The sequence below is a fragment of the Chinchilla lanigera genome, unplaced genomic scaffold (assembly GCF_000276665.1).
Source record: "Chinchilla lanigera isolate Chin_1 unplaced genomic scaffold, ChiLan1.0 scaffold00038, whole genome shotgun sequence".
NCBI classification, from domain to species: Eukaryota; Metazoa; Chordata; class Mammalia; order Rodentia; family Chinchillidae; genus Chinchilla; species Chinchilla lanigera.
The window spans coordinates 6,916,423-6,944,156 of record NW_004955439.1 but is presented as its reverse complement, the minus strand read 5'-3'; the positions used below and the strand labels follow the sequence as shown (position 1 = coordinate 6,944,156).

Sequence of the window (27,734 nt, the reverse complement as noted above, 5' to 3'; positions counted from 1 at the left end):
ACGAAAGATGCTGAATTCCTTCCACATACAATTTCAAATAAAAGTAAAAAATTGCTATGCTTGCAGTTTTTATGTTTTTGCCCAAATGACAGCATAGATGGTAATTAAACTCAGATGACAAAATAAAATCTTAAGTAATTAAGATGTTAACTCATATGCCCTGTGAAGCAGAAATGACACTGTGTAAGCTGTCTGTCACCCAAGGAAATGTGCTTTTCTCCATGCAGCTTCGTCCCGGTCTCTCAAAGTCCTCAGGACCTCCTGCAGCAGCGAGTGGCCCAGCGAAGCCAGCAAGGCCAACTCCCTGGACTCTGACGAGTGCAGCCTGAGCAGCGGCACCCAGAGCAGTGGCTGCTCTGCAGCTGAGAGCAGGCAGGACTGCAGGAGCGCGCCCCCTCCAGTGGGCGACCCCCAGGTGGGCGACCCCCACGAGGGCCTGGCCGACTTTCCCGACAATCTCATCAAAGAGAGTGATATTCTGAGCGATGAAGACGATGACTATCACCAGACTCTGAAACGGAGTAGCCCCACCAAGGACATCGAAATTCAGTTCCAGAGACTGAGAATCTCCGAGGAGCCTGATGCCCACCTGGGGGAGCAGCAGCCTGATACAGGGCTGGCCGAGGGCCTGAAGGGAGAGCAGCCCAAGCTGGTGCGGGCACACTTCTGCCCCATTAAACGAAAAGCAAACAGCACCAAGAGGGACAGAGGAGCTTTGCTGAAGGCGCAGACGCGTCACCAGTCCCTTGACAGCCAACCTGAAAATATCAACATTGATCTCAATTTTGTTCTAGAGCGAGAATTCAGTGTCCAGAGTTTAACTTCAGTTGTCAATGAGGAGTGTTTTTACGAAACAGAGAGCCATGGAAAATCATAGTACAGTTCCACCCAGAGAAGGGTTACATTGCTCACTTACTTTTAAACTGGTGGTAAAGTGGAAATTGCAGAAAAACTATGCCTCATTGGTTGTGTGCAGTATGCATTTTCCCACAAAACTGTAAAGATTTAAGTTATTTTAATTTATTGTGGATCAGGAAACTAGATTAAACTTGTCAGAATCTGTACATGACTTAGTTTATATCCCTTTTGAGCAGGTATCAAAATGATTTAGAATCCTGAAAACTGCATTCTGATTGTAAGTTATGTGGAGAAAAGGATGGGGAGGTTGTGATTAACAGCTTTCAAAAGGATCATTTTTTTTTTTTTTTTTTTTTTTAATCCTCTGGGCATTTTCTTTGAGCTGTTTTTGCTTTATTTAAAGTATATTTAAATTATTTTAATGTGGGTTGGGGTACAATATGCAGGTAGTTCATTTTTGTAGGGTTGTAATAGAGGCTGTTTATACTAAACATGTCATATCTATGTAGTATATATATTAAAAGCTTGTACTGTATCTTATTTGATATTTATTTTCTCTACCAAGCTGTACAGTAAAAGGAACATAAGTCACCTGGTCATTGGTATTTTCTTGTCATTCTGCAAAGATATGCACACACAGAAGCAGCTCCACACTGTGGCATCAACCTGTCCAGCAGAGAGCCCCTAACGCGGCATCTAGAGTCCACAGCTCTCTTCCTCCTCTCTTTCCAGTGGTTTGTCTTTTTTGTGCTTCAGCTCTTCTCTGAAGTTATAGCCAAAAAGCTGTGGGTCTTCATCACACATTTTTCTGTATACGTCACAGAGGCTCCTAAAGTGCAAAATGGAGAGCTGGGTGGGCCGAAGAGTGGGATCTATGTCTGCCAACCGTAACAGCTTCCCCGTGCTTTCCAGGCGCTGTGCTTCGGGGAATAACATGCTGAGGGAAGGGAAAGAAACCAGCATTTTACTTAAATCCCGTGACTCACGATGCTGTCTCCTACTCTCATTTGAAAATGATGCAGTTCTGGCAATTGTTCCTTGAGGGCGTGGCAGTGGCTACTGCAGCCTCTTGGGTTACAGTGCAGGCACCAGCAGTGACCCACTGGAGGCAGATCTAACCTGACTCACAGGGTGTGTCCACAACAGGAAAAACATTTTCCAGCACTAACTGATCTGTGCATTTTTAAGGTAAGTTTAAAGTAACATGTGCTCAGGTGAATTCTTGTAGAAATGTGTATTGATTTGTCGCTCATTTTATTTTGGTGGTGGTGGTGGATTGGTTTTTTTTTTTTGAGGCATAGTCTCCCTATGTATTTCAAGCTCGCTTTGAATATGCTATGTAGCCTAGGCTGGTGCTGACTCACATTTTGATGAAAGTTGTCTGTATTATTTCTTATGTAACAAATCTCTAATTTTGATTCTCTAACTTGCCTGTACCTTTGAAACACTTTGCCACAAAAGGGTGTCCTATTTAGCAAAGTTACAAAACAGCTGATATGAAAATATTTTATTTCCAAGCATGCCCTAATCCACCTTATCAGACATTGGGCCATTTCTAGTTCTTCCTCAAGTAAAAATGACCACAAAAGGTAAATGTTTTTAATTGATTTGGACATCAAAGAAGCCACAACAATGAAACTATTTAAACATTCACAATAGTTTTTGGTCAGACCTTGTACAGTTGTGTAAGTCATACTAAATAAGAGTTAACAGAGCAAACGGAGATTTACCATCCACCACATGAAATCTTCAAGGAGTTTTATAGTTGCAGTAGTTTCAGCATATAGCTGCCTAGCAATACCTGAAATAATTTCATGTGATACAAGGACACTTCCCATGACCATCAAGAGAATTAAAATGGAGCTACACATGGAAGTCTTAGAAAATGAGAAATGCATGGCTGTGAAGTTAAATGCTCACTATGTTACACGGAAGTCCTTTTAAAATGTGCTTTTCTCCTTAAACAGACAAACTGGGCCTAAGAAAACACCTTTTTACTCTCGTAAGTCACCGGAGGGCTCACTGAGGTACACAGGCTTTAAATCACTATGCTGCAGTGTTGCTGATGGGGGTGGCACATGCCCATGCAAAGTAATGAGTAGAACAGAGGAGTTCTGGGCTAAGTGAAAATGTGCTTGTGGGAAGACTGTCATGTTACTTACTTCCTAGCTTTCATGTGTGTTTTTAGCAGGTTCATGATGGGGCTGTATTTGTATGTTTCACTGCCAGGTGGCTTGAACCACTGGTGGTACCTGTGTAACTGTTCCACGCATGACTGGCCCACTTCTACCACCAGTGGTATAAGATGCCCAGTGAGACACGCTTGTACTACCTGCGGTACAAGCCACCCAAAAGGACATGATGCACAGACCACCAATGGTTCTTGGCGGCAGGATGACGTTAAAGAAGAGATTTGGCAACTCAGTGCAGAGCATGCCTTGTACAGAGTCACCTGGATCAGTCCGAGGCTGACTGAGAAATGGCCTCTTTAGCACAGGGTCAGCACGAGCCATGCAACTGTTTGCAGTTGTATTCTGGACCAACCCAACCCAACTTGTATGTAGCATTTAAGATGGCTTTGCTTGTCCTCAGTGGCAGGGGAGTTTTGCCCATCACAAAATCTGAACGAAGGTACATTTAAGAGCCAAAAGGTCAAACGGGAGAAGGCAGCATTCTTACCTCAGCCCTCGGTGGCAATATTTCCTTCGGAATTGAAATGCGTTCTGAACGACTTTTTCCACCAGCTTGAATGGCTGCTCTATCTTGGGCTGAACCAGAGGCACAAAGTGCACCACTCCCACGTCCACCTTCAACAGAAGCAAACGTGTATCGCTGTAGCATGACGGTAAACAATTCATCTTTGAAAATCGCAGGAACATGGGCTGCTGAGAACATGGTTTTCACAAACACACTTTTCCGTGTGCTCCTGTTTCCTGTTCCCAGGTTGCACAAGAAGCTATGTTGTGGATCCGAGATGACTCAGAAACCTTAGGTGGCTGCACCTACTCCATAATGACCACTGGACCTGGACCTGAGGATCACTTAATTTTAAAATGCAGTTTTACAGTGGCCTTTTACAATCCATTCAAATGCTCATTAAAGTCAGGAGGCAGACAACAGCATTAAGACATTTTGTTAGCTCTGAATGAGTAAAAACTAAGCTGCAGGAGCAGCTCTGACTGTAAGGCACAGCTTCAAGACAGAAAGAAGGCAGACAGCCCCCTGAGGCCACTAAGTGCTATACTCTGTGGAAAGAGAATCAATTAGGACACCACCTATTTTGGGTACAGACACTGATTACTCAGCTGGACTGAATTCACGTACATGGTCTGCAGAGCCACATCTCTTTCTGGAAGCACTCTACAGGTCCCAGGAGGGACAGGCAAGATTGAAACTGAAAAATCTGTCACTGTTTGACTGTTTAAGCTGCTACCAGCTGTTGAGATTTTTTAATTATCTGAACATAAAACTTTTCAGGCATATCTGGTAAGAGATTTATACCTGGCTTTAACCCCAAACAGGTTCACATTCAAAGGAAAAATATTGAAAGACAAAGGGAGAAATGGAGTCAAAACAGTTCTGACAGAGACCATGACCTGGAAAACAGGAAGTTTCTCCATGACTGACCAAAGCACTGGTCTCCAGGAATTGTTAAATTTGCCATTCCAAACATCACTTTCCAAAGGCTAGGAAAGTGCAGTGATTTAGCCAGCATGGGCTGTACTGTTGCTTTTCAAAAGGTCTACTTTTGAAAGTCCCATACAGGTTACCATTTCCATTGAGGAGGACGACTGTGTCTCAAAATCCATGTGGCTACACAATTCCTTATGAAGATGGGAGAGGACTGTTTTCAGGGTAAAGGAAAAACTAGCCTATCAGGTGACTTTGTGGACAAGAAATGAAAACATCCAAATAGGTGCTGTGCCACAGGGAGCCGCATCGGCTCCTGAAAGAGCTGACAGCGCTCTTCATGCAGGTCTGACATGCCCTGCCGGCCATCTGACCCCTTCTGCCTTGAACAAGCAATGATCTTGTCCCCATAGTTCCAAGTCACCTCAGCTGCATCTACTGGACACACTGGAAGGCCTGAGATCCCTGGGATGGTGAGGGTGGGACATGCTAGTGAGGTTCCACACGGCAGGGTAAGAACTACCAGTGAAAGAGGCCTTTCCTCACCAACAGTGCCTCCAAATATCTACCAGCTTTATGGAAGATTTTATGGTGGGACAGTAGTTAAGGACAGCAACAGCTTGAATACAGTGTTACATGCCTCCTCTCTCTGGTTCCTTTCACATCTGAGCTCACTGGCATGTGTGTGCTTGTGGCTCAGTCTGCCCCCTTTACAGCTCATGTTCTCTATCCTTGTCCAGCCAATTCTCCCACATGACACAGTCAACTCTGACAGGAAGGCCATAGTCACCAGGAGTGAGCAGACAGCCTTCAGTCTCCAGATAAAATTATCTTCCAGCACAGTAAAGCATGAGATAAAATTTAACCCCTACACAACCCTGACAAAACTACACGATGTCCAAATGCTGGAGACAAAAGGCGCAAGTTCAGGCATGGATGCAATCTCTCTTCAGCCCAGAGTCTGTCACTTCTGGCTTCCCTGGATTTTAAAATACAGTCTCATCTTTATTTGCCTGATTTCACTCCTTTAAGATACAGTTGGTGCTTGCCAGTACAAGAAATGACTAACTGGTTTTGTTTACATTTCTGCAGGCTGAAACCATGCATAAATACAGCAGCAGCCTATGTAAATTAGAGCAAAATAACTTAGAATTGAATTCTGATACCTAGTTAAATTGGCTAACACTGTATTGCAGCAAAAAACAACAACAACAACAACAAAAAACCAAAACTACAAATGGCAAATAAATATATGAAAAAATGTTCAACATCACTGGTCATTCAAGAAATGCAAATTAACACTGAAATTCCCTCTCACCCCAGAAAGAATGGCTATCATTAAGAAATCAACCAATAATAAATGCTGAAGGGGCTGTGGGGAAAAAAGGAATGCTACTCCCCTGTTGGTGGGAGTGTAGACTGGTGAAACCACTGTAGAAATCAGTGTGGAGACTCCTCAGTAAACTGGGATTAGAAATCCCATTTGACCCAGCTATTCCCCTTCTGGGTATTTTTCCAGAAGAACTGAAAACATCATACCACAGTGATACATGTGCACCCATGTATAGAGCAGCAAAATTTATCATAGCTAAATCATGGAAGCAACCCAAATGCCCATCAACTGAGGGACGGATAAAAAAGATGTGGTGTTTTTATACAATGGAGTATTACTCAGCTATAAAGAAAGATAAACTTGAGGATTTTATAGTAAATTGATGCAACTACAGACTGTACTCATACGTGAAATAAATCAGACCCGCATGTGTAAACATCGTATTGTCTCCCTACTATAAGAAACAGAAAAAGTAAATAAAATCCAAAAGGTACACTGGATATTATGAAAGGGAAAGAAACTGCTCAAAAGGAAAGAACAACTGGGATGGGGGAAAGGAAAAAAGAAAGAAGAGAAAAAATACATATAAATGCACACAAGATAGCTAAGATAATTGCACTACTAATTTCTATTGGTTTATTGAAAGGAACAGTTAATGCCTAATTGTATGATCAATTTTGCATGCCTATATCTGGTAATCGAACAACTACTCTGAAGATAATGACATGCAGTATAACAACCATTGTTAATTTCCTATCATCTTGTTTTGAAATTCTGTATCATTTTTATTTTTCTTTAATTCTCTTTAAAACTTAAAAAGAGAAAACTCCCACTTATAAACACAGTACTGTACTATTTCGTGCAGGACTCTGCAGTACTCAGTGGCAAAAAAGCTCGGCCAGTAAGGTTACTGATTCAGGGCGAGGGGACCCTCCCGTCTACCCTTTCCTCAAACCCTTCCCCCAGAAAGACTTCTTAGAATTACTCTGAATGATGGAGACCATTACTCTAGAACCACAGGAAGGCTGCTTAGTAACTATGGTAACAGATACAGAAATGCTTTTTACTTATAATTGAATGCTTATTCAAAATTACAGCCATTATTTTCTCTTCCTTGAGTTTAAAGTCTGTTAAAGGGTTAGATTAAAAAAAACAAACAAACCAATATAAAGGAACTAGACACACTTAAAATATTCCAGCTTAATGCTGCCAGCCCCTTTGCAAACCCAATTTGTAAGGACACCAAAACGACGGAGAAATAGTCCAAGTTAAGACTATATAATTAACACATCATGCTGTCAGCACTGTATGAAGCTGTTCCTCAATACCATCAGCTGTGGCCATGACAGGCCCAGTACCTTCTTTCTCCAGGCCACTGTGTCTAGGATGTGAGTGGGTATCAGCTCAGAGCAGCACTTGGGACTCAAAAGGGACCATGGGTAAGAAGCTAGTAAATATCATTATAATTCAAGTGTCTAATCAGGATGATACATTGGCCACAACAAAGACTGTACAGGCTAGTTGCTGATAACATGTTGAAGAGGCAACTCACTACCATATTGACGCAGACAAGTGAGGCAGGCTGTATTCTAAGGAAGGGGCTCCATTCAATACCCCCCTAGTGTTCAAGACCAGGATAAGGACAAGCCAGCAGTGAGGAAAAAGGACTAGGAGATTACTTTTTAATCAGCCAACATACAGCGATTAAGTGAGAAACAACAGAAGGCATGGTAAGAGGAAAAGGCTATAGGGAATACTCAATACGGGGCCAAGAACAACACAGATGGGCTCCAAGTGTGGAACGGTAGTGTCATGGATGGGGCTGGGTGCTCAGGAATGGGAGGCATCTGTCTGGTGTTGAAAGCTGTTGGCAGCATCTGGAGAAGCACAGGACAGGGACTTGACCTTCAGGGGCAGGTGAAGGTACAGGAAAGATAAGCACTCTGGAGATGCCGGTGCTTCTTCAAAGATCTGCACCATGCTAATAACAGTCTCCATCAGGACATTTCAGGCCCTGACGCTATAATTTAGCTAGGTGAGGATAACAGGGTGGCAGGTCATCCAAGACTATGAGCTGACAATTATATGCTTCTTGGGAAACTAAAAAAATGAAATGTGACTATAGAAAAAATTTCTTAGAATTCGTTTACCCTGTCTATAACCCTTTCCTGAAACGCAATTCAAGGACAGAATTTCAGTTGTAAAACTTTAAAAGTATTCCAGGTACTACAAACCAATGTATTCAATAAAAATTTATTACCCTCCCAATACTTAAGTATCTTTCTTTTAGAGTCTACAATATGCACGTTACTATAACCATATTCATTTCTGCAGACGTTATTCACTACCATTTTCTTCTGCAGATCTTTGGTTTTCTACCTTTTCACAATCATGAAAAAAAAACAACAGATTTTGGACAGTCAGCATTCCTTCTCAGAGCATGAGCAGCAGGAAGAACAGGGCCCGAGACGAAGAGTGAGTGTGGATCACAAGGAGAAATGGTGCTGAGCAGCACACTGGTGAAGGGGAGAGCGGAGGGGGCTTTTGACTGTGTGTGTATGTATGTAAATACACATACGAAAGTAGGAAAATTACGCGTTTAGTAATAACGAGATGAATCAGTGCCTCCTGATCCAAAGAGATGAGAAAAATTCAAGGAAGTAAACACTTAATCCTAAAAGTAAAAGAGGAACAAGAATTAAACTGATTAGAATTCCCTTCTTTTTAATTTTAAAGAGACAAAAAAAAAGGCCCAAAAAAACCCCCAATAAAAATGCTGATTAGAATTTGTCTCATTTAATCTAGAGTTCCTGAATGATCCTGGGGGAAAAAACTTTTGAAACCTTTTCTACCATGCCCTTGGTGTATGGAGCATAGCGCCTGGAGGCCCCAGTGTGCTGCCCCAGGCATCTGCTGTTACAATCCTGGGTGTACAGGAGCTACCTGAGGAGCCCTGGGGCTGCCCTGTCAGGGCCCCAGTGACAGCATACTGTACAGGTGCCAGTTTGGCCCCTGGTTTTGCAGGTCCAGAGAAACTCCAGAACCTGAGAATCTAAGTACAGATGGTTTCAATCTGAATAAACTTCAGACACTTAAAAAACACTACTTGCTATTAAAATCATTATCAAAAGACAGACAGATGAGCAGGGATGCAAATATATTCATAATGAGCCACAACTGCCAATGGACCAGACACTACTATCTGTAAGGTGCCCTTAAGGTGCCCACTACCCTTAAGGAGCCCACTCAGTGTATTTCTTTCTTGTTAACAGCAGGTTTTACAATTATTATGGTTGTGCAATGCCAGGGATTCTGTGTGTATGTATAGACTTAGTTGTGATGGCTACTGCAACAGCCTAGAGACTGACCCTGCATGTGCAGGGGACTGCGTCTCTGAGGGATGTACTATCAGCACCCAGACCAGCTCTTCTTTTGATGAAGTTTTCCTCATTCACCTGTACCAATGCTGTCCTGTCCTCCTCTCCTGTTTCTGACCTGACAGACAGTCTGCCTTTTTAAAGGTGAAAAGGATGTCATCTTTACATGTTGACTTTACTGGTTTCATGCATGGAGGTTTAGGGGGTTGGGAGAAGATGTTACTGTTCTCCTTCACTATCACCAGAGTTACAAAAATGAATAGCAGAAATGTTCCCAAATGCTTATAATTTCTCTAATTTGGCAAAATCACAAAGTCCACATGAACCCACCCAGGAAGACACTATAGTGAGGACGGGGGCTGAGATGCAAGAGAGCAGCTGAGGAAAAGAGCATGCCCCAGGAGAGGCCTGGACAAGGCCGACTGCTCACATGCTCAGATACACCAACCAAGACAGGTGAGAAGACGCCTGGCTCTTCCAAGAGACACCAAAGACTACGCTAGGGCAACAACAGCAATACGTATGTATGCTACTCATGAATCTGAAAACACTCGATTACCATGCAAATGTTGTCATAAAATTCAGAGATGATATTCTACAGTTATGTAGTGAAGACACAGAAAACAAATCCTCACAATCCTGTCTCATAATAAAAACACATAAGGTAACAAATATCAGAGTAAATGGAAATGCAACCTATGGGTACAGACACATAACTGCTTTGATATGAATGTCAACAAAACTAGAACGGCTTCATAAGACATTCAAGAACACAAGTTAAACCAAGTAATAATCTTATAACAGGCCTCCCTATTAATAGCTCATCTACAAACTACGCATTTTAAAAGTTAGGAAAATCTTTAGGTAGCCTACAGCATTACTTTAAAACTAAAATGATCACAAAGATGGAAAACAGATAATGAACTGTCAGTGCTCAGAACTGATACTGTTCATTTCCTAACACTGGGTCACAAGGAAAGCCTTTTAAGATCAATCAAATCACTTTAAATTTGTGGGCCTAGAATAGGTAACAATCTTACTCTGAACTATCATTATTTTCAAGGTTGAAGAGAAAGCAAATTAAAAAAAAAAACATGCTTTAAATAGAACCCCAACTTTTCATTAGAAGTGAGCAGCATTGGAAAAACAGAATTAATTACTAGGTACTATCCTAGACCAAATTTAATCCCAGGGCAATTGGTAAGAGGCTGGAGCCCGAGCCTAGGTGTGAGAGATTTTCCAAAGCTATAAGATGGGTATGTGGTAAGTGAGACCTACAGATCTAGAGAAAAACCTCAGTTGCTTCCTTTACTGAACAAGTACTATTGCTTGGGAAAGTATCACACGGTCAACTCAAACTTTCTTGATTTAATTCATCTAGTGATGGTAAGCCGCATAGCACCCCAAAGCCAGCCCCAACCTTTGCTGAGTGCAGCCCACATGAAAGCTAAAAAGCCAGATACACATGCCTCAGCCCTGCTTGTAGCTGGAAATGGCAAAATGAAGTGGTTTTCCAAAATGAAATATTAAAATTGTGTGTGTGTGTGTGTGTGTGTGTGTGTGTGTGTGTGTGTGTGTGTGTGTGTAAGCCTGTGTGTATAAGAGATTGCCAGAAAACTGCTTTCTGAGGAAACATTTCGCCACAGTCTCTTCCCTTATCTTTTCACCAAGAACATGGGTATGATCCTGGAGTCCGCTCACAGCCAAGAAAAACCAAGAGCTTAGCTTGAAGGAACAGAAAGGCAGAATGAGTTGGAATTCTGAGGAGTTTTGAATTATAGAACCAGCCTTGGATGGTTCTATTGCTGCTTGGACAGAAGCCCAAAACTACTACTATGCATCTTCGAAATGTAGGGTGTCCATACAGACTGGAAACAAGGATGATATTTTGGCTTCTTTTTTATGGATTGTAGATGACCCTGACTGTATTTGCACATTTGATTTTGTCTCCAGTCTGTGAACATCTCTTGAACAATACCGTACTCTACAGTAAGCTAGCTCCATTTCATCTCTTCTATTACAACAGCCTCCCAGGGTCTCTGTCTGCCTTTAGCCTTGACTTCTTTAAATGTATTCTCCATGGCCTCCAGTAGTGGTTTACAAAGTTCTTGTTAAAGAAAATGTCATCCAACCGTTCCTCTGTACCTCAGGGATCCCCGGGCTGCTTCTCTTAGAGGTAGCACCCTTGTCCCACTGTCCCAAGGCTGCTACAGACGATGAGAATTTGAAGGGAGAAAGAAAATGCTTCATAAAACATGAGGCTTTACACTGAGGTATGGCACTGTTAACTTTGTATAAGCCCAGTTAAAGTGATTCTTTTAGAAGGAGAAGAAAAGCTAGCCTGAATATGCAGGCGAGCAGCACTAAGCAACACAACACATTAAGGATCACACAGAACTTGTTCTTAGAAATACATGAAAATGTTTCAAAGAAAAATTTACCGTAAATTGACTGACCCAAAAAGAACTCTGCTTGAGTGAGAAGTAAACATTACACATGAAGCTGTAGTGACTCAGGGTTTATGTCTGTCCGTGGTTCACAAAGACTCCCAGAAAAGCAGTGGTCAGCAGGACAAGATGCAGACCCAGATGTGCGCTCCTTTGGAAGTGGAGGCGGAACACTGCTCTGTACTGTGGAAAGCTTCAAAAACTGCACTGTTCTGGGCCTTGATCCTATTACTACAAATCAACTGTTTACCTAGTCACATCACTTCCTTGTAGCTAGGCTTTCTTACCTGTGAAGTGTGGATTCCTCTGCCCTCACAGGTGCAGACTGAGAATGAAATATCACAGTGCCTTGGGGCTGGGGACAGTGAAGAGTTCAGCTTTGTGCCATGTCGGGTCTGCAGTGCCCATCGGTGATGTCAAGTGGCAGATGCAAACACAGCCTGGGGAGTCTGGGGGGTGGTGGTCAGGCAAGAGACTTAAATTAAGGGGCCCTATCATCTACTTAGAGAAGTCTCCAGACTTAAAAGATTTACATTTTTAATGTTCACATCATAACTAGACAGTATATTCTTTACTCTTTCTTTTCCTTTCTCCTTCTCCCTCTCTCTTTCTTTTTGGAGTACTGAGGATTAATCCCAAGGTCTACACTAAGCTACATCTCCAGTCCCTTTCAAAGTGATTTTGAGACAGAGTCTTGCTAAGTTGTCCACATTGAGCTCAAACTTAAGATTCTCCCGTGCCAGCGTCCGAGAGTGCTGGGGTTACAGGTATGTGCCCCCATACCTAGCCAGCATCATTACATTTTTAAATACACCTGCACATTTATGCTTCATTCTACAGTAGTCAGAGCTGGGAGCAGGTTGGTCCGTCTACCTGTCACTGGTTAGTGTGTCTACACTGACAATTCCCAGCAAGGAGCCAAACCAGCCAGGATGCTAAAGGGACCTGGAAGCATTTCTTCAATAGGGGAGGGGTTACTACAACAGTCACAGCAATGTTATTATTATGCCTGCAATTCAACTTTACTTCACTCAGTATTTATATATGAAACTGTTTATGTATTTCCATGAAATAAAAGAAGAAAGCCTATATATCAAAAGTACAACATTATGGCTAAAAAGAAAATTCACAGACATGAGATTTCTAAGAGAGGAAAAGAGTATCTTGCTAAATGCGGCACTTGGAAAAGTTAAACCAAAACCAAAAATACAATAAAACCTTAGACTGCAAGTAACTTGTTCTGTGAATGTTCCACAAGACAAGCAAACATTTCTAATAAATTTTAACTTGAAAAACAAGCGATATCAATACAAGTAATATGGGGCTGGGGATTTAGCTCAGCGGCAAAAGCGCCTGCCTGGCAAGCGCAAGGTCGTGAGTTCGGTTCCCGGTACCGGAGAAAAACCAAAAAAAAACAAACATAAAAAATACAAGTAATATGTGATGTCTAATGTCACATGATCAGAAATGAGCCGATGATTCTTCTCTCTTTCACTGTGGGATTGTGGGTGATTGTCTCCTAACAGCATTACTATGGAAGCAGTCCTCCCAAAGTCACTCCCAAAGTCATAGTACAGCATTACCCTGATTCCAAAACCAGGAAAAGACCTAACAAAAAAAGAGAACTATAGGCCAATCTCCTTAATGAACGTAGATGCAAAATCCTCAATAAAATACTGGCAAACAAGAATGCAGGAAATCATCAAAAAGTTCGTATCTTATTACCAAGTAGGATTCATTCTAGGGAATGCAGGGATGGTTCAACATATGCAAATCAATAAAGGTAATGATCATCTCAATAGACACTGAAAAAACATTTGACAAAAGTCAACATCCATTCATGATGTAAAAAAAAGGACCTGAAAAAGTTATAGCAGGTCTGTATCTTGATCTGAGAAAAGCCATCTATGACAAACCAATAGCCAGTATCATATTAAATGGAGAGAAGCTGGAAGTGTTCCTTCTAAAATCAGGAACAAGACAAGGATATCTGCTATCATCACTCTTGTTCAATATGATTCTCAAAACATTAGCAAGAGCAATTAGATGAGAAAAAGAAAGACAAAGGATACAGATAGAAAAGGAAAAAGTTAAATTATCATTATTTGCAGATGACATAATCTTCTACATAGAAAACCCACCAAACTCCTAGAATTAAAAACCAAATTCAATAGTGTAGCAGAATATAAAGTTAACACTTAAAAATCAATAGCATTTCTGTACACCAATAGCAAACTCACTGAGAGGGAACTTAGGGAAATAATACCTTTCACAATAGCATCAAGAAAATGAAATACTAGGAATTAACCTTACCAAGGAAGTGAAGACCTCTAAAATGAAAACTATAGTACTCTGGAAAAGGAGATCAAAGAGGACATCAGAAAGGGGAAAGATATCACCTGTTCCTAGATAGGCAGAATTGATATAGTGAAAATGGCCACGCTTCTAAAACTGTTACACAGATTTAATATAATCCCAATCAATATACCAACAGTATTCCTCACAGACCTAGAGAAAGCAATCCTAAAATTCATATGGAACCAGAAAAGACCTAGAATAGCAAAAGCAATTGTGGGCATCACATTTGTGGGAAAGGCAAGGGGCATCACAATCCCGAACTTCAAGTTATACTAGAAAGCTACACTGACAAAAAAAGCATGGTACTGGCAAATAAAAACAGCATGGTACTGGCAAATAAAATAAAACAGGCTTGTGGGTCAATGGAACAGAATGGAAAATGCAGAAATAACTCTAGGAACGCTCAGTGACCTTATCTTTACAAAGGGGCGAAACACCTTTCCTGGCAAAAAGAGAGCTTCTTTAACAAATGGTGCTGGGAAAAGTGGCTACCCACATGGTGAAGATTGAACCTAGACCCATACCTCTCACCTTGCACTAAACTAAAATCAAAATGGATCAAAGATCTAAATATTAGAACACAATCTGCTGGAAGATAAAAAAGGTAAAACACTTGAAAATGTAAATGTAAGGAAAGACCTTCTTCACAGAATACTGACTGCACAAGAAATAATACCACAAATTAATAAGTGGGATCACATCAAACTAAAAAGCTTCTACATAGCAAAGGAAACCAACAACAGAGTGAATAACCTACAGAATGGGAAAAAATCTTTGTCAGCCACTATTCAGACAAAGGACTATATGAAGAATTCAAAGAAATTAGACCCTCCCTAATTTAAAGACTTAATCAAAAAATGGGCATCTGAAATGAACAGACACTTCTTAGATGAGGAAATATAAGTGGTCAACATATACATGAAAAAATATTCTACATCACTGGCTATTCAAGAAATGTAAATTAACACACTGAGATTCTATCTTACTCCAGAAACAATGGCTACCATCAAGAAATCAACCTACTCATAAGTGAAATAAATCAGACCCACATGTGTAAATGTCGTATTGTCTCCCTAGCGTAAGAACCTAAAGAGTAAATAAAACCCAAAACGTACAATAGATATTAGAAAGGGATAGGACTTGCTCAAAGGAAGGAACAACTGGGATCAGGGAAAGGAGAAAAAGAAAGAAAGAAGGAAGGGAAAATATATATACACTTATGTATACAGAAGGATGGCTGGGATAATTGTACTGCTGATGTCTGGTGGTTTATTGAAAGAACAGTTAATGCTTAAAATTTTTAATATTTTGACCAATTTTGCATGCTTATATCTGGCAATCTGAACAACTGATTTAAAGACAACAATATCCAATAGAACAAACCATTGGTGAATTCCTACCATCTTTTTTTTTTTTTTTTTTGGTTTTTCTCCGGTACCGGGAACCGAACTCACGACCTTGCACTTGCCAGGCAGGCGCTTTTGCCGCTGAGCTAAATCCCCAGCCCCTGAATTCCTACCATCTTGTTAGTGAAACTCTGTATCGTTTCTAACTTTTTTTCTGTTTTTATTTTTTATTCTCTTTAATGGTTTGATCAATCTTGCATTCTTACATCGGGTAATCTGAGCAACTTCGCTGAAGATAACAATATGTAATGTAACAGCCACTGTTAATTCCTATCATTTTGTTCTGAAACACTGTATCATTTTATTGCTTTTACTTTGTTTTGTTGTTAGTATTTTGCTATTGTTCTTTTTAAAAATTATTCTCTTTAAAATAAAAAAAAGAAATCAACCAATAACAAATGCTGGATGCACTGTAGGGAAAAAGGAACCCTACTTCACTGTTGGTGGGAGTGTAAACTGGTACAAACACTATGGAAATCAGTATGGAGATTCCTCAAAAAACTAAAAATACAAATTTCATCTGACCCGGCTATTCCCTTGCTAAGAATCTTCCCAAAAGAGTTAAAGACATCATACTATAGTAATGTATGCATACCCATGTTTATAGCTGCACAATTCATAAATAAGTAAATAAATTCATAGCTAAATCTCAGAAACAGTCCTATATATCCATCAATAGATGAATGGATAATGGAACGAAAATGTGGTATTTATATACAATGGAGTACTACTCTGCCATAAAGAAGGATAAACTTGAGTCATTTGTAGGAAAATATGCACCTTGAGACAATAACATTAAATAAATCAGACACATAAGCTTAAATAGCACAAGGTTTCTCTCATGAGAAACTGAATATAAGGTGCAAAATAAAAAACAAAGAAGAGAAAAATTATTATAATCCAGCACAAACAATGTATCTAAAAGTGTACTTGGATTTAGTATAATTGTCCTCTGTGTTTTATGTGTTCTTGCCTATTAATCTGGCTGTTAATCTAAGTACTTAGAAAATAAATGAATCTGGTGCTGGCAAAAATACTTTTTAAAAGGGGGAGTAAAAAAGGGGAATAAAAAAGACCTGAGACGTGCTGTGTCCATGTACCAGCTCCTCACAATGAAAGTTATCATTATGTACTGCAAACACGGACTAATAAAAATTTAAAATATTTCAGATCATATTTAACTGAGAACATAAAATAATAAACATCTTCCAACACAGACAAAAGTTCACAGTAAATTATAACTATGTAATGAAAACAGAATATTAAAAGAAAAGAAAGCCTTTATGTAGGCCCCAAATAATTCTCCCTCTGTATGCAGTGACACAAAAGCATTTTTAGCTTTCAGGTTCTGACAAATCCTGTTGTAACAACAACTGCCTCCCTTCCCCGCCTCTCCTTTCTTAATTCTCCCACAGCTCAAAAAATGAGATGGAGAACCTGGTATTTATCTTCTAGCACCATCAGCATTTTTCACCTCTCTGATTTCTATGTGGCTCTTTATTTGCTATTTTCAAGTTAACTTGTTGCAGCTTTATAGAAACAATTCAGACTCTCAGAAACAAGATACACATGTGGTTTCTCTTCCTCGGCCCTGCATGAGACTACCGTAATTCGAAGATAATTGACAGAGAGGAGTTAAGACGGTGAAGGCTACCAACAAAAGGTACGGAAAACGAGACGCTTCTAGAATGCTCAGAGACCTAAGTACAGATGTTCAGGTATTGTTTAGTTTGAATTAGAAGCTGTAAATATGTTACTAAATATTATTGCTAGAAATAAATCTTGCCTGGAAAATTGGATTTACATTTTACTGAAATCTACTGCAAAATTTCTTTGGGCAAATAGTTCCTAAATCCAACATTCTGAGGTCTGTCCTGTGTGCAGTGTGTTCTGGGATCTCAAGTGTTCACTCCAGGCACCGGAGTCTGTGCATTCCACCCCTTCCTTTTTGGGTACTGTCACAGTCTTTCTTTATCAAAGCCACTGCTACCACAACCACTGAAACATAGTATGGATGCCTTTATTATTTATGATATCAAAATTTGAGAGAACAGGCCACAAGCTATTGTGCTTATGGCTGGAGAGGAAAAAAGTGTCGGAGGTACAATGATAGTATCGATATTTATATAAAAGAAGCAAATAGTGACTTCATTTTGGGGAACAAATTATTTCTATGTAAGTTCTCTCTGCAGAAAATAGCACGTGAAGTCCAACCTTCTTCCACAGCAAGTGCTATGCTAACTAGATGTAATGTCATATTATTTACTCTCATTTTGCCTGTCTGCAATTTATCACTGCCAGTACTTGTTAATTACGATGAACAAGCTGTCTACAGGTCTGAATGATAATGAAATTTATAAGATGTATTGGCTGGTAAGAAGAAAAGGTTATAATTAGTAAGTAGAAAACAGGCTCATAACATCAGGTTATTCAAGCAAAGAAAGAAAGAAAAAAAGAAAAAAGGAAAGCAAGCAAGCAAACAGATCTTGGGGAATAGTATCAGCAATCTCACTGCTAGAGAATCATAGGCTGCACATGGTTTGGGAGGCAGTAATTTAGCAAGCTGGCTAGAGTCTGAAATGCTAGAGCCAGTTAAACTTGAAAACAGCTATTATAGAACTGTAAATATGTTCTTATAGTTAAGAAACTTTTAATTTTTGTTCTATTTTGGTCTCACAATAAATTTGGAAAAAGAAATGAACTGTCTGACAGCAAGCAGACTCTAAACACATTGATGTTTACAGATAAGTCTGACACTGAAGAACTTCAAATCTCAGGAAATCCTCTAAAATTGTGGACTTTACATTTCAAAATTATGAACAAAAATAGAAGCTATGGACACTATGGAGTTCTTTTTTTTTTCCCTTGTGGGAAAAGGAGAGGGTGAAACGGTTAATGATGCTTTTAGCTCCCTGGTGTAGCACCTTCTCCTTTTCGCTCGGGAAACTCACAGTAGGAAGTATGGCGGTAAAGGGACGAATGGAAGATACGTAGGATGAGGTGAAGTAGGAAGAGGTAAGAAAGACCTGGGCACCGTAGAGCACAGGGTGGGTTCTTATTTGAATGCCCTAATCTGATAAAACAATGATGCCCAAGATGATGGCTGAGGTTTCTTTCAGCTCTAACGTTTAAGACACTAAGGAAATAAATCAGCCTAAGGAAGCAGAGAAGAAACAACAAGTTTCAAATGTTTTTAAACATCAATGGTTTTATGATACAAAATAAATAAAAATAAAAAATACCACTGATGTCAGTTATAAGTCACTCAATACTTTCTGAGGCTTAGTTACTGTTCTAAGTTCTTAAAATGAATCAACTTATCTAACCCTGTGGTATAAGTACTAAGACCCTCATTTTCCCAAAGAGGATACTGAAAGCCCAAAACCAAGAACCAGCCAGACTGTTTGGATCAAAAGCCCACCCTACTTTTTGCAGAATACACACAAATCTGTCCGAACCACTCTGATACATCATTCAGAATTAATCCAGTTAGACAAAAGAAGTTGGTGGTGCAGTATGTCAGAAACCATTATATTTTTTTCTCAAAGAAAGAAGCAAGCGCTGCCAGATGGAACGGATAACCGTGCAACAGGAACAGGAAGATGAGAATAAGGAGCCCTTTTGTTTCTCAAAACACTGCTAGCCACAAAGTTTGTGCTATATTTTTCCTACTTCTATATTTTTTAAAAAACCAGCTAACTCTTTTTGGTCTTCTCTCACACACAACCAATGATGTGTCTATTTCTGATATTTTGAAATTTGTTGTCAGTGCTTCTGAACTGTTCAAACAGCTGGTTTTGCAATCAAATGCTGCATTTGGGTCAAGGAACGATTCTGATCTCAACTAGAAAGGATTGCTCACATTCTCATAGCAAAAAACAGCAGTTCAACTGTTCCCGTTTCAAGTACCAGGGACCTAAAATAAAACAAGTGTTAACCTGGGGAAGGAGTGTGCAGGTGGATATGACCTAGAAATGGGAAATCAAGCCAGGACGGGCTTTCTTCCACTGCATTTCTGCCTCTCTGAACAATCCACTGGGTCACATGCATGGCAGCTGGCAGCACTGCTGAATAAAGGTTTGTTTATTAAGATCATTTCTTGAATACTTACAAGTTGTCTAGTATATTATTTATAAATGACTCTGAAGTGTATTTGAATTATATAACCCACAAAGCATTTTCATTAAAAACTGTCATTTAAAAAAAATCTACAATGCTAATAAAATTCTCTATTGGCCTGTACAGCTGGAATTTGAAGTATCTTTACGTTTGCAGCGTATTTTGGGTTTTCCAAAGACCTAAGCGGACAACCCCTTTCTTTATGCATAAAGCAGCACCCATGTACAACTACTCGGAAGAATGCAGTCTCCAAGGTCCGCTGTGACCTTTTCTCCTGAGCTGTGGCATCCTCATCTGCTGTGTGAGCGTGCATGTGTGGGCACAGGGGGAGGGCTGCCCCGATGTGTCCCAGCTTCTACTCTAAGGATAAACTTTTTTGTTTGTTCTTCTCTTTAAACCCAACTTCGTCTTCTTTCCCTAGCTTTTGTCATCTGACTCTCTACTGCACAGAAATCAGCTACACTTTGAACTGAGCACCAACACAGTTAAGCACCAAGATCTTCCAGGAGGACAGAGATAGGAGTAACATCATGGCCTCCCTGGGTCTGCAGCTCCTTGCTTTCATCCTGGCCATATTTGGGATCTCTGGAGTGCTCACGGCCACCCTGCTCCCCAACTGGAAAGTGAATGTGTACATGGGCTCCAACATCTTGACTGCCATTATACAGCTGCATGGGCTGTGGATGGACTGCACGTGGTACAGCACTGGGATGTTCAGCTGCATGCTGAAGAACTCCATCCTGTCCCTCCCCGTCCATGTGCAGGCTGCGAGGGCCACCATGGTCTTGGCTTGTGTTCTGTCTACCCTGGGGATCTGCATTTCCATAGTAGGCATGAAATGCACTCACTTAGGCGGGGATCAAGAAACTAAGAGTCAGGCTTCCTTTGCTGGAGGAGTCTGTTTCATGTCCTCAGGGGTCTCTGGCTTAATACCCACAGTGTGGTACACAAAAGAGATCACAGCAAACTTTCTGGATTTGACAGTTTCAGAGAACAATAAATACGAGCCTGGAGGAGCTATTTATATAGGATTTATTTCAGCAATCCTGCTGTTTATCTCTGGCATTCTTTTCTGCATTTCCTATACTAAAAAGAATCCAGAAACTTGGCTATCCCTTCCCAGACAGGAGCAGCCCTCTACCAATCAGTTAGAAAACAATTCTGCATACAACCTGAAGGACTATGTGTAACTAGGTACATAACGCACATGTAATGAAGCTTTTGGCTGATTGCCGGAACTTTATTTTAGATACAAGTATCAGACTTATGTTTGATTTCCTCCACAAAGAATGCAAAATACTTTAAAACTACTAAGTAGTTCAAAATAGAACAAAATCACATACAATTACATATTTTAAGATTGATTTTTCCATGATTGCTTTCATGTTTTACTTAAAGGTTTACAATGGTAAGAAGTCCTGACTTGCATTAGTAAGACAGCTGACAGCATTTTTTTTCCTTTTTAAAATAACTTGCTGATATACTTTCTAAATTGGATTTTATAAAAGCACTTAACTGCCAAGTATAAAAAATACCCTGGCCATGGTGTTAATCAAGAATGTCACCTATGTTTACCCTCCGGGGGGCAATGCCTGAAGAATGTGCTTCTGTTCACCTCTATTTCTATCACAAGAAATAGAGGTGATGCTAGGAACAGAAGAATGGTCCACTGCAGAGTCAGGCGTTGCCCAAACCATATGCAAAGTCCCAACCTCACCTCTCATTTTCAAATTACAAAAGTACACACAGACATGTACAGGAGTCGACATTAAAACGAACGTTAGGCAAAATGAAAGAAACTGTAAATGCCACCACATCACAGAAAACCCAAACCCAAACTAAAATCTCTAGGACTTTGAATATATTAAATATAAGCCAAGTGATAAGAATGTATGTTTGTTTCAAAATGGTCAAGAACTCAACTCTAGCTTCTAGCAAAAGAATTCTCTAGGTTCAGTTCATTTCTCTTGAAACAATTTGGATTTATTATTGTCCCACTTTGTCATACTACTATTCCAATTAGTATTTGAATGATAAAAATAAGTTGTCATTTTTCCCCTCAAATTCTATTTAACAAAAATATTGAAGTAGCTTCTGTTAGTTAATGAAAGTGTAATATTTAAAGTATAAGAAATGCTTTTAAAATACAGGTTAAAAGAATCCATGTATTGAAACATCTTAATATTAGTTTATAATATAAATTCAAATATTACCTCATGATATGTATCTAAATATTTTAAGAAAATGAAAACTGTATTTTCTATAGGAGTAAAGGAAAAATTACATACTTGTTTCTAATTATTTGCTGTTGTTGTTTTTTTTTCCGGTACCGGGAATCGAACTCATGACCTTGAGCTTGCCAGGCAGGTGCTGTGCTGATGAGCTAAATCCCCAGTACCTCTAATTATTTGTTAATTTATGGTTAAGAATTGTTTATAATAAATGGCAAAAGGAAAAATGTACATTAATAACTGTACATTTTCAGGAAAACATTGTAAATAATTGTCAGCTGTGCACATAAAAATAAATGCTAAAATATTTTACTTATACCTATTTTACTTGGTAGATCATCATTTTCCTCTGCATCAATATCATTAGTTATTAAGAGGATAGCAAAAAATGAAAAGGCATTATTTCATACGAGAACTAAGAAGAAAATAATTTCAGCAGAAGTTTAAGTGATATCCTTTTGAATGGTCAAAATATTATTTCCCAAACAAAAGAAATTGTCACATTGAAAACAACTCTGATAGACTATTTTTACACAGATTAACTGGCTAGAACTGCTTTGACACCTGTATATTCTCTCATGTTGCTTTTTTTTTTTTGTCTTTTTGAGACAGGCTCTTGCTATGCAGTTCAGGCTGGCCTTGAGCTCACTTTGTAGCCCAGGCTGGTCTCGAATGCACAACGATCCTCCTGCCTCAGCCTCCTGAGTGCTGGGATTACAGGTGTGCCCCACTGTGCCCAGCTTCATATTGCTTAACGTGTCTATTTATACAGTCTATGCAGCCTAGAGTCCTATACGGTACAAAAAGTTCGTACATTCTACGTAATACTATCCATACTTCAAAAAAATAAAAACACAGAATGTTTTCTTCCTAATTAGACACAGGACTGTTTCAAATTCTCAAAAAAGCAGCCACTTCCTACAAAAGAAAGGCCCAATTCTGTGTGAACTGAAAAGAGTGAGGAGGAAATAAATGGTGTGCAGTCTCACCGTCCCTGGCTGTTCCTTCACCCACAATGCTATCACCTCAGCCCAGCTCCTACTGATCCTTTAGGGCCCACACGGGTCTCTGCAGTAAACTGAACCCTGATGCTCCCAGAGATCTGTGGCCTCCATGCCTGCTCTCAGAAAATGTTCTATATGAATGGGTTATGAGTTTACAAGTGGCTTTTCCAACTAGATTGGGGATGAGATACTATTTTTACCTTTGCTCCTCAGGGTCTTGCCACTACCATAAATGCCACAGGTCAGCCTTGGTCTAAATCCTCTGCACATATTGGCTGTTTCAAACCTCCTAACAATACTCCCAGTTGGGATTCTCAGATGCTTACAGGAATTGAGGCTGAGAGAGCTAAGTTACTTACCTAACTTGCCCAGCACCACCTAGCTAGTAAGTGGAGAGATGGATTTGGCCTGGGTGAGGTGGGCTTCAGAATCAAACCACCTGCGTGCAAGCCCTAAAGGTTGCGCAGTACACAAAACTCAGAGGAAGTCTTGGTTTGCTCATGTGAAGGTGGGAATAAATATGGCACCATTTTTCAGAGCTGGCCTGAGACAACACACCCTAGGCAGTTCGCACACAGAAAGCATGTAGTGCCACCCTGCAGTTCAGGACCCAGTCCTGTGGTTTTCAAAGAGGCAGACAATAACCTGCAGGGGAGAACTGGCAATGTCTGGAGACAGTTTCGGTTGTCACAGCTGAGTTACTGCTACAATCTAGTGTGAAGAGAGCACGGATGCTGTTACACTTACAATGCAGAGGCAACCTTTGAATGAAGAACTAGCTGGCCCCACATGTCAGTAGTTATGAGGTAAAGAAAGTTTGGTCTAATGTACTGAATGTATTTAAGTATTTATTTTTCTTTGATTAAAAAGTTATCAAAATAAATGACAAAGCACATATGGGATGTCTATGTATGTATGTATTTATGTACACACACATGTACACACATCCCTGCAGTTCAGATATAGCTTTCCCCCAAAGCTCTCCAGCATGGAAGGTACTGTAAATACAACCATTAAGATATGGGGCCTAGTGGAAGGTAATTATGTGTTAGGGCTCCATCTTCGTGAATGGACTAATGCTAGTCTGACAGGAGTTCATGTACGTGAGGTATTATAAAGTAAGGTCCGCCGACATTGCCTCTCTGCACACAGTTGTTCTCATTTCAATTTATCTGCCAGGCTGTGACTGCCAAGGAACCAAGGAATTCCTCGCCGACACCATGTTATTTGAACTTTTAGCCACCAGAATTGTGAGACAAATAATCTTCCTTTTTCTTTTTCTTTTGGTTTTCACTATGTAGTTCAGGCCCTGAGCTCCTGGAGAGCCTCTTGCTTCAGCCTCCCGAGTGCTGAGACTATAGGCATGCACCACTACACCTAGCCTGTGCTCAATTCATTATACATTATATATATATATGACTACCATCTGCAAAAATGCAACATTTTCTTCCTCCTTTGGATGTGTAATGCTGATTGCTTAGTATATTCTTGAGCACTTATGAAATCCTAACTAGTACTAAATTAGAACTGTAATAGTAAATTTTGTTTCTACTTGATGCTTATCTGATTTTTAAGGATGATTCTGGTACATCTCTTTAAAACTGGCTTTTAGTTTACTTTTACTTCAGACTTAACTGTTTCCAAAAAGAATTTGAGGTAACAACAAAACTATAAATTTAAGTATAAAAACCACTAATTAAGGTGGAAGACTGAAGTTTCAAAATATGAGAGAAAAATGCTTTAAATGATCCTGGCTGAAGGGTACAAAAGCAGTTACATGTAAGACTTAGTTTAGAAGTCCCAAGTAATTGAGGCAGAGGAGGCTGTGGAATTTGTTACTGCTCTGTCTGTAGGTAGGAACCTGGACACGATGCCTTGCCCGAGCTCTGTCTACAGGGCTAGTATCCCCCTGCTACTGTGATACTGGGAGTTCACAGATATGAGCTCACCTCTGCAGAGAGGCTACTGCACCAGTGTGCCCCACAGGCAGCCGCCAGCACAGGGTCCCCAAGGGAGGGCTGACTCTGCAGGCAGTTTGTGCTCTGCAGTGACCCTTCTCCCACGGCGGCACCTCGGTGACATGTGTCCAGGAGGAGCCTCCTTGTTTAGCTTTTCTCCTGCTCTCGTCTCCCTTTCTCCCAAGAGCCCTTCTCAATTCATTATTTTTACAAAACCCCATCTCAAACTCTGATTCTAGGAAACCTCTCCAAACATACATGACCACAGTGCAACAGGAAATACTCGTCTGTTCCCATGTCCAAATGATTCTCAAGTAAAGGGTAATATGCAACAGCAAGGACACTTCAGTAACTGATTTCAAAAACTACAAAGCAAAAATAAATGGGTCTCTCTGATGGGGATCCATCCACCCACTGAATTCAAGATCAGGTCTCAATAGCTATGGCCAAGTGCACGTAGAAGGCTCTAAAAGGCTATCCTCAAAGATCAGGTGTAGACGCCGCACGTCCCCACCTTTTCTTTACATGGCACGAACGTATCAATAATTCTTCTAAAATTTTATTGATTTACTTGAAATCTATACCCTTTGGTGGGTAACTTGTTTTGTATAGTATATCATGCATATGAACAGATAAAACATATATAGTCTATATGTCTTAAGGATTATAATCCACACTATTTGCTTATAATCCTACCAATCACAGCTACCTTTCGCTGACTGCCTGCATAGCCTGACACTGTGGGCATTTGGCACTACTATTTCTATTCCTCACAACAGCCGTTCCAAGCCCTACTGGGATGTGCTGAAGTCCTTCTGTTGATCAGGTTCTCCTACCTGAGAGTGCTGAAATTCCAGTAAGTCTAGCTTACTGCGAAGTGCACAGGCTCTACCAGTGTAAAGCAAAAAGAGCCTGTGATACCTCTTAAGTCTAAGTGATTTTTCCACTAGGCCAGAGTACAAGAGAGCACTGAGACCTGTGGGATGGATGTCAAATCACGAGGCCTGTACTTACCGTTTATAAAACCAAAAAGGCTACAACAAATTTTCAGGACTTGCTAATAGCTCAGTACTTCTCAAGTTTGGGTAATGTGCAGACTAGCCAAAAGAAAACTTACGCAGAATCCCAGGAACAGGTGGATCCTTAAGGAACGTGGATTTTCAAAAAGTAGCTTTAGAAATTCAAGAAACCAATTATTCTATCATGAAAACATTCTTAAGTGTAAATCTGTACTCTAAAAGAAACTCTTTGCAATTGGTGAAATAATTTAACAATGAAATAAAAACACACAGAAAAAATTCTAACTTGGGATATATGTCCTACACATTCTGGTACTTTAAGAAACACCAAAGCAGACTAATTAGTCTAATTTTAAGAACCAAATAAGTCTTTCTGTAATAGAAAAGTACTTGAGGTTCAAACTTCAGCGATAAAGCAGAGAAGTTCATCGGAAGTGTGGCAAAAATTAAGAATCAACTAGCCAGAAAAGGCCTTTAGTAAGAGTTTCACTTTAGTAAAAGTTCTTCCATTAATGCTTGATTGAGCTGGCTAGCAAAAGACCCATATACCGAAAGGGATAGCAGATTCCTACAGAAAAATATTCCCATGTGGGTATAAATAAGCCTATTATATCACAAAAGAAATTCTTCACATCTAATTCTTATGTATTCTGATTGAAAATAAGCAACAAATGTTAGTAAATTTCTACTGAGCATTAATTCCCTCTCTTGGCGCTCACCCCCCCAATGCGCCTGCACCTCTCTTTTAGTACTTATTTTGTGTGTGGTTGTGTCTTGTGCTGTCTCTTCTTGCATTTAAAAGGTTTACCCAAAGGGACTGTTAGCCAATAGTATGCAACCTATAGCCCACTGCATCTTGGTATGAACTCTCTTCCTTTTTAATTTGAGGAAATGAATTTTTAAAATTCACTCAAGGTAACAAACAGTCAAATATTTTTGAGTTTTCCTTAGGGTATTCCTAATTTTTTCTAATATAGTAAAACTAGTTTAGAGCAAAGGAAAATTATTCAAGAACTAAAATTTAATCATTTTGTTTTCTTTTAACACATTCTCTTTCTTGATAACCTTTTTCTTAAATTATAAGTAAATCTCTTGTATGTAATAATGAAAATATGAGAAGAAAATTGCTATGAATGTGTTCAATTTGCCAAAAAAGACACATATTCCTAAATAAAGAGAGAATTAAACACATAGCTAGTTTTCTAAAACAATGTTTTCTTGAGCCTTAATCCCAGAGGAAAGAAAATTTAATTAACTATGTAGGTACCATATCCTAAATCAAAGATGAATTTGATAATAATATGTAAACATGATAAAATACTTTTGACTACATAATTAAAACCAAGAGAAACTTTTTGCTTAATATTCTAACACCTAAGAAACCTTTAGTAAAATTTAGATAGTCTAAAGATTCTTGGAGTATAGCAACAACAACCTGTAAGTCAAGATCTTGGTTTCTGATATCACAGGTCTGTAACCATTCAAAAGATTATATGTAACCATATACGCATGACAAGAAGAAAGCAAACTGCACAGCCACCCGTTTTAGGAGAGAAAGTTCTTAAAAGCACAAATGTGTTAAGATTGATTATGACCTGTAAGACAGCTCTCCTCATAAAATTACGTCTACAATCTAATTACTGTGGGAGAAGTCACTTACAAGGGCTTTGAAACCTGGAGATACTGAAGAGAGGTGGTTACTGCAAGTGAGTTCCCGAAGGCTATTTCAGAAGAGCTGATAAGGAAGTCTGTTAAAGAAGTGCAAGAGGAATGAATTCCTACGGTCACCTGAAAGCTCAGCTAACTGTGGAGGACAAAATGGCAGAGGAAGTGTTAAGGTGATAGCAAAGGTGGTGAAGATGTCTGCGATGCTCCAAGACTCAACATTCCTAGTCTAGTCAGAGGGTTCGTTCTAAAGCTCTGAGATTTAATCACATAAGACAAGATTTTCTTTTCTTTTTTTTTTTTTTTTGGTACCAGGAATCGAACTCAGG

The 27,734-nt window shown here is 39.8% G+C and overlaps 3 protein-coding genes across 8 annotated transcripts in view; 2 read left to right on the top strand and 1 right to left on the bottom strand.

The window, feature by feature from the left end:
* Tiam2 (T-cell lymphoma invasion and metastasis 2) overlaps positions 1-1,455 on the top strand; it is a 204,444-nt gene extending 202,989 nt beyond the window's left edge. For all 5 annotated transcript variants that reach the window (XM_013517330.1, XM_005390545.2, XM_013517329.1 and 2 more), the window contains one exon: positions 228-1,455. In XM_013517330.1, the coding sequence (XP_013372784.1) occupies positions 228-877 (650 nt within the window). In that variant the 3' untranslated portion in view covers positions 878-1,455. The remainder of the gene's footprint in view (positions 1-227) is intronic.
* Tfb1m (transcription factor B1, mitochondrial) overlaps positions 1,005-27,734 on the bottom strand; it is a 53,721-nt gene continuing 26,991 nt past the window's right edge. For both annotated transcript variants that reach the window (XM_005390549.2, XM_005390550.2), the window contains 2 exons: positions 3,538-3,665; positions 1,005-1,795 (listed from right to left, as the gene is read on the bottom strand). In XM_005390549.2, the coding sequence (XP_005390606.2) occupies positions 1,555-1,795; positions 3,538-3,665 (369 nt within the window). In that variant the 3' untranslated portion in view covers positions 1,005-1,554. The remainder of the gene's footprint in view (positions 1,796-3,537; positions 3,666-27,734) is intronic.
* Positions 20,059-21,000, top strand: Cldn20 (claudin 20). Its single transcript, XM_005390548.2, has one exon. It carries the CDS (start codon positions 20,059-20,061, stop codon positions 20,716-20,718), a length of 660 nt encoding a protein of 219 aa, XP_005390605.1. The 3' UTR covers positions 20,719-21,000.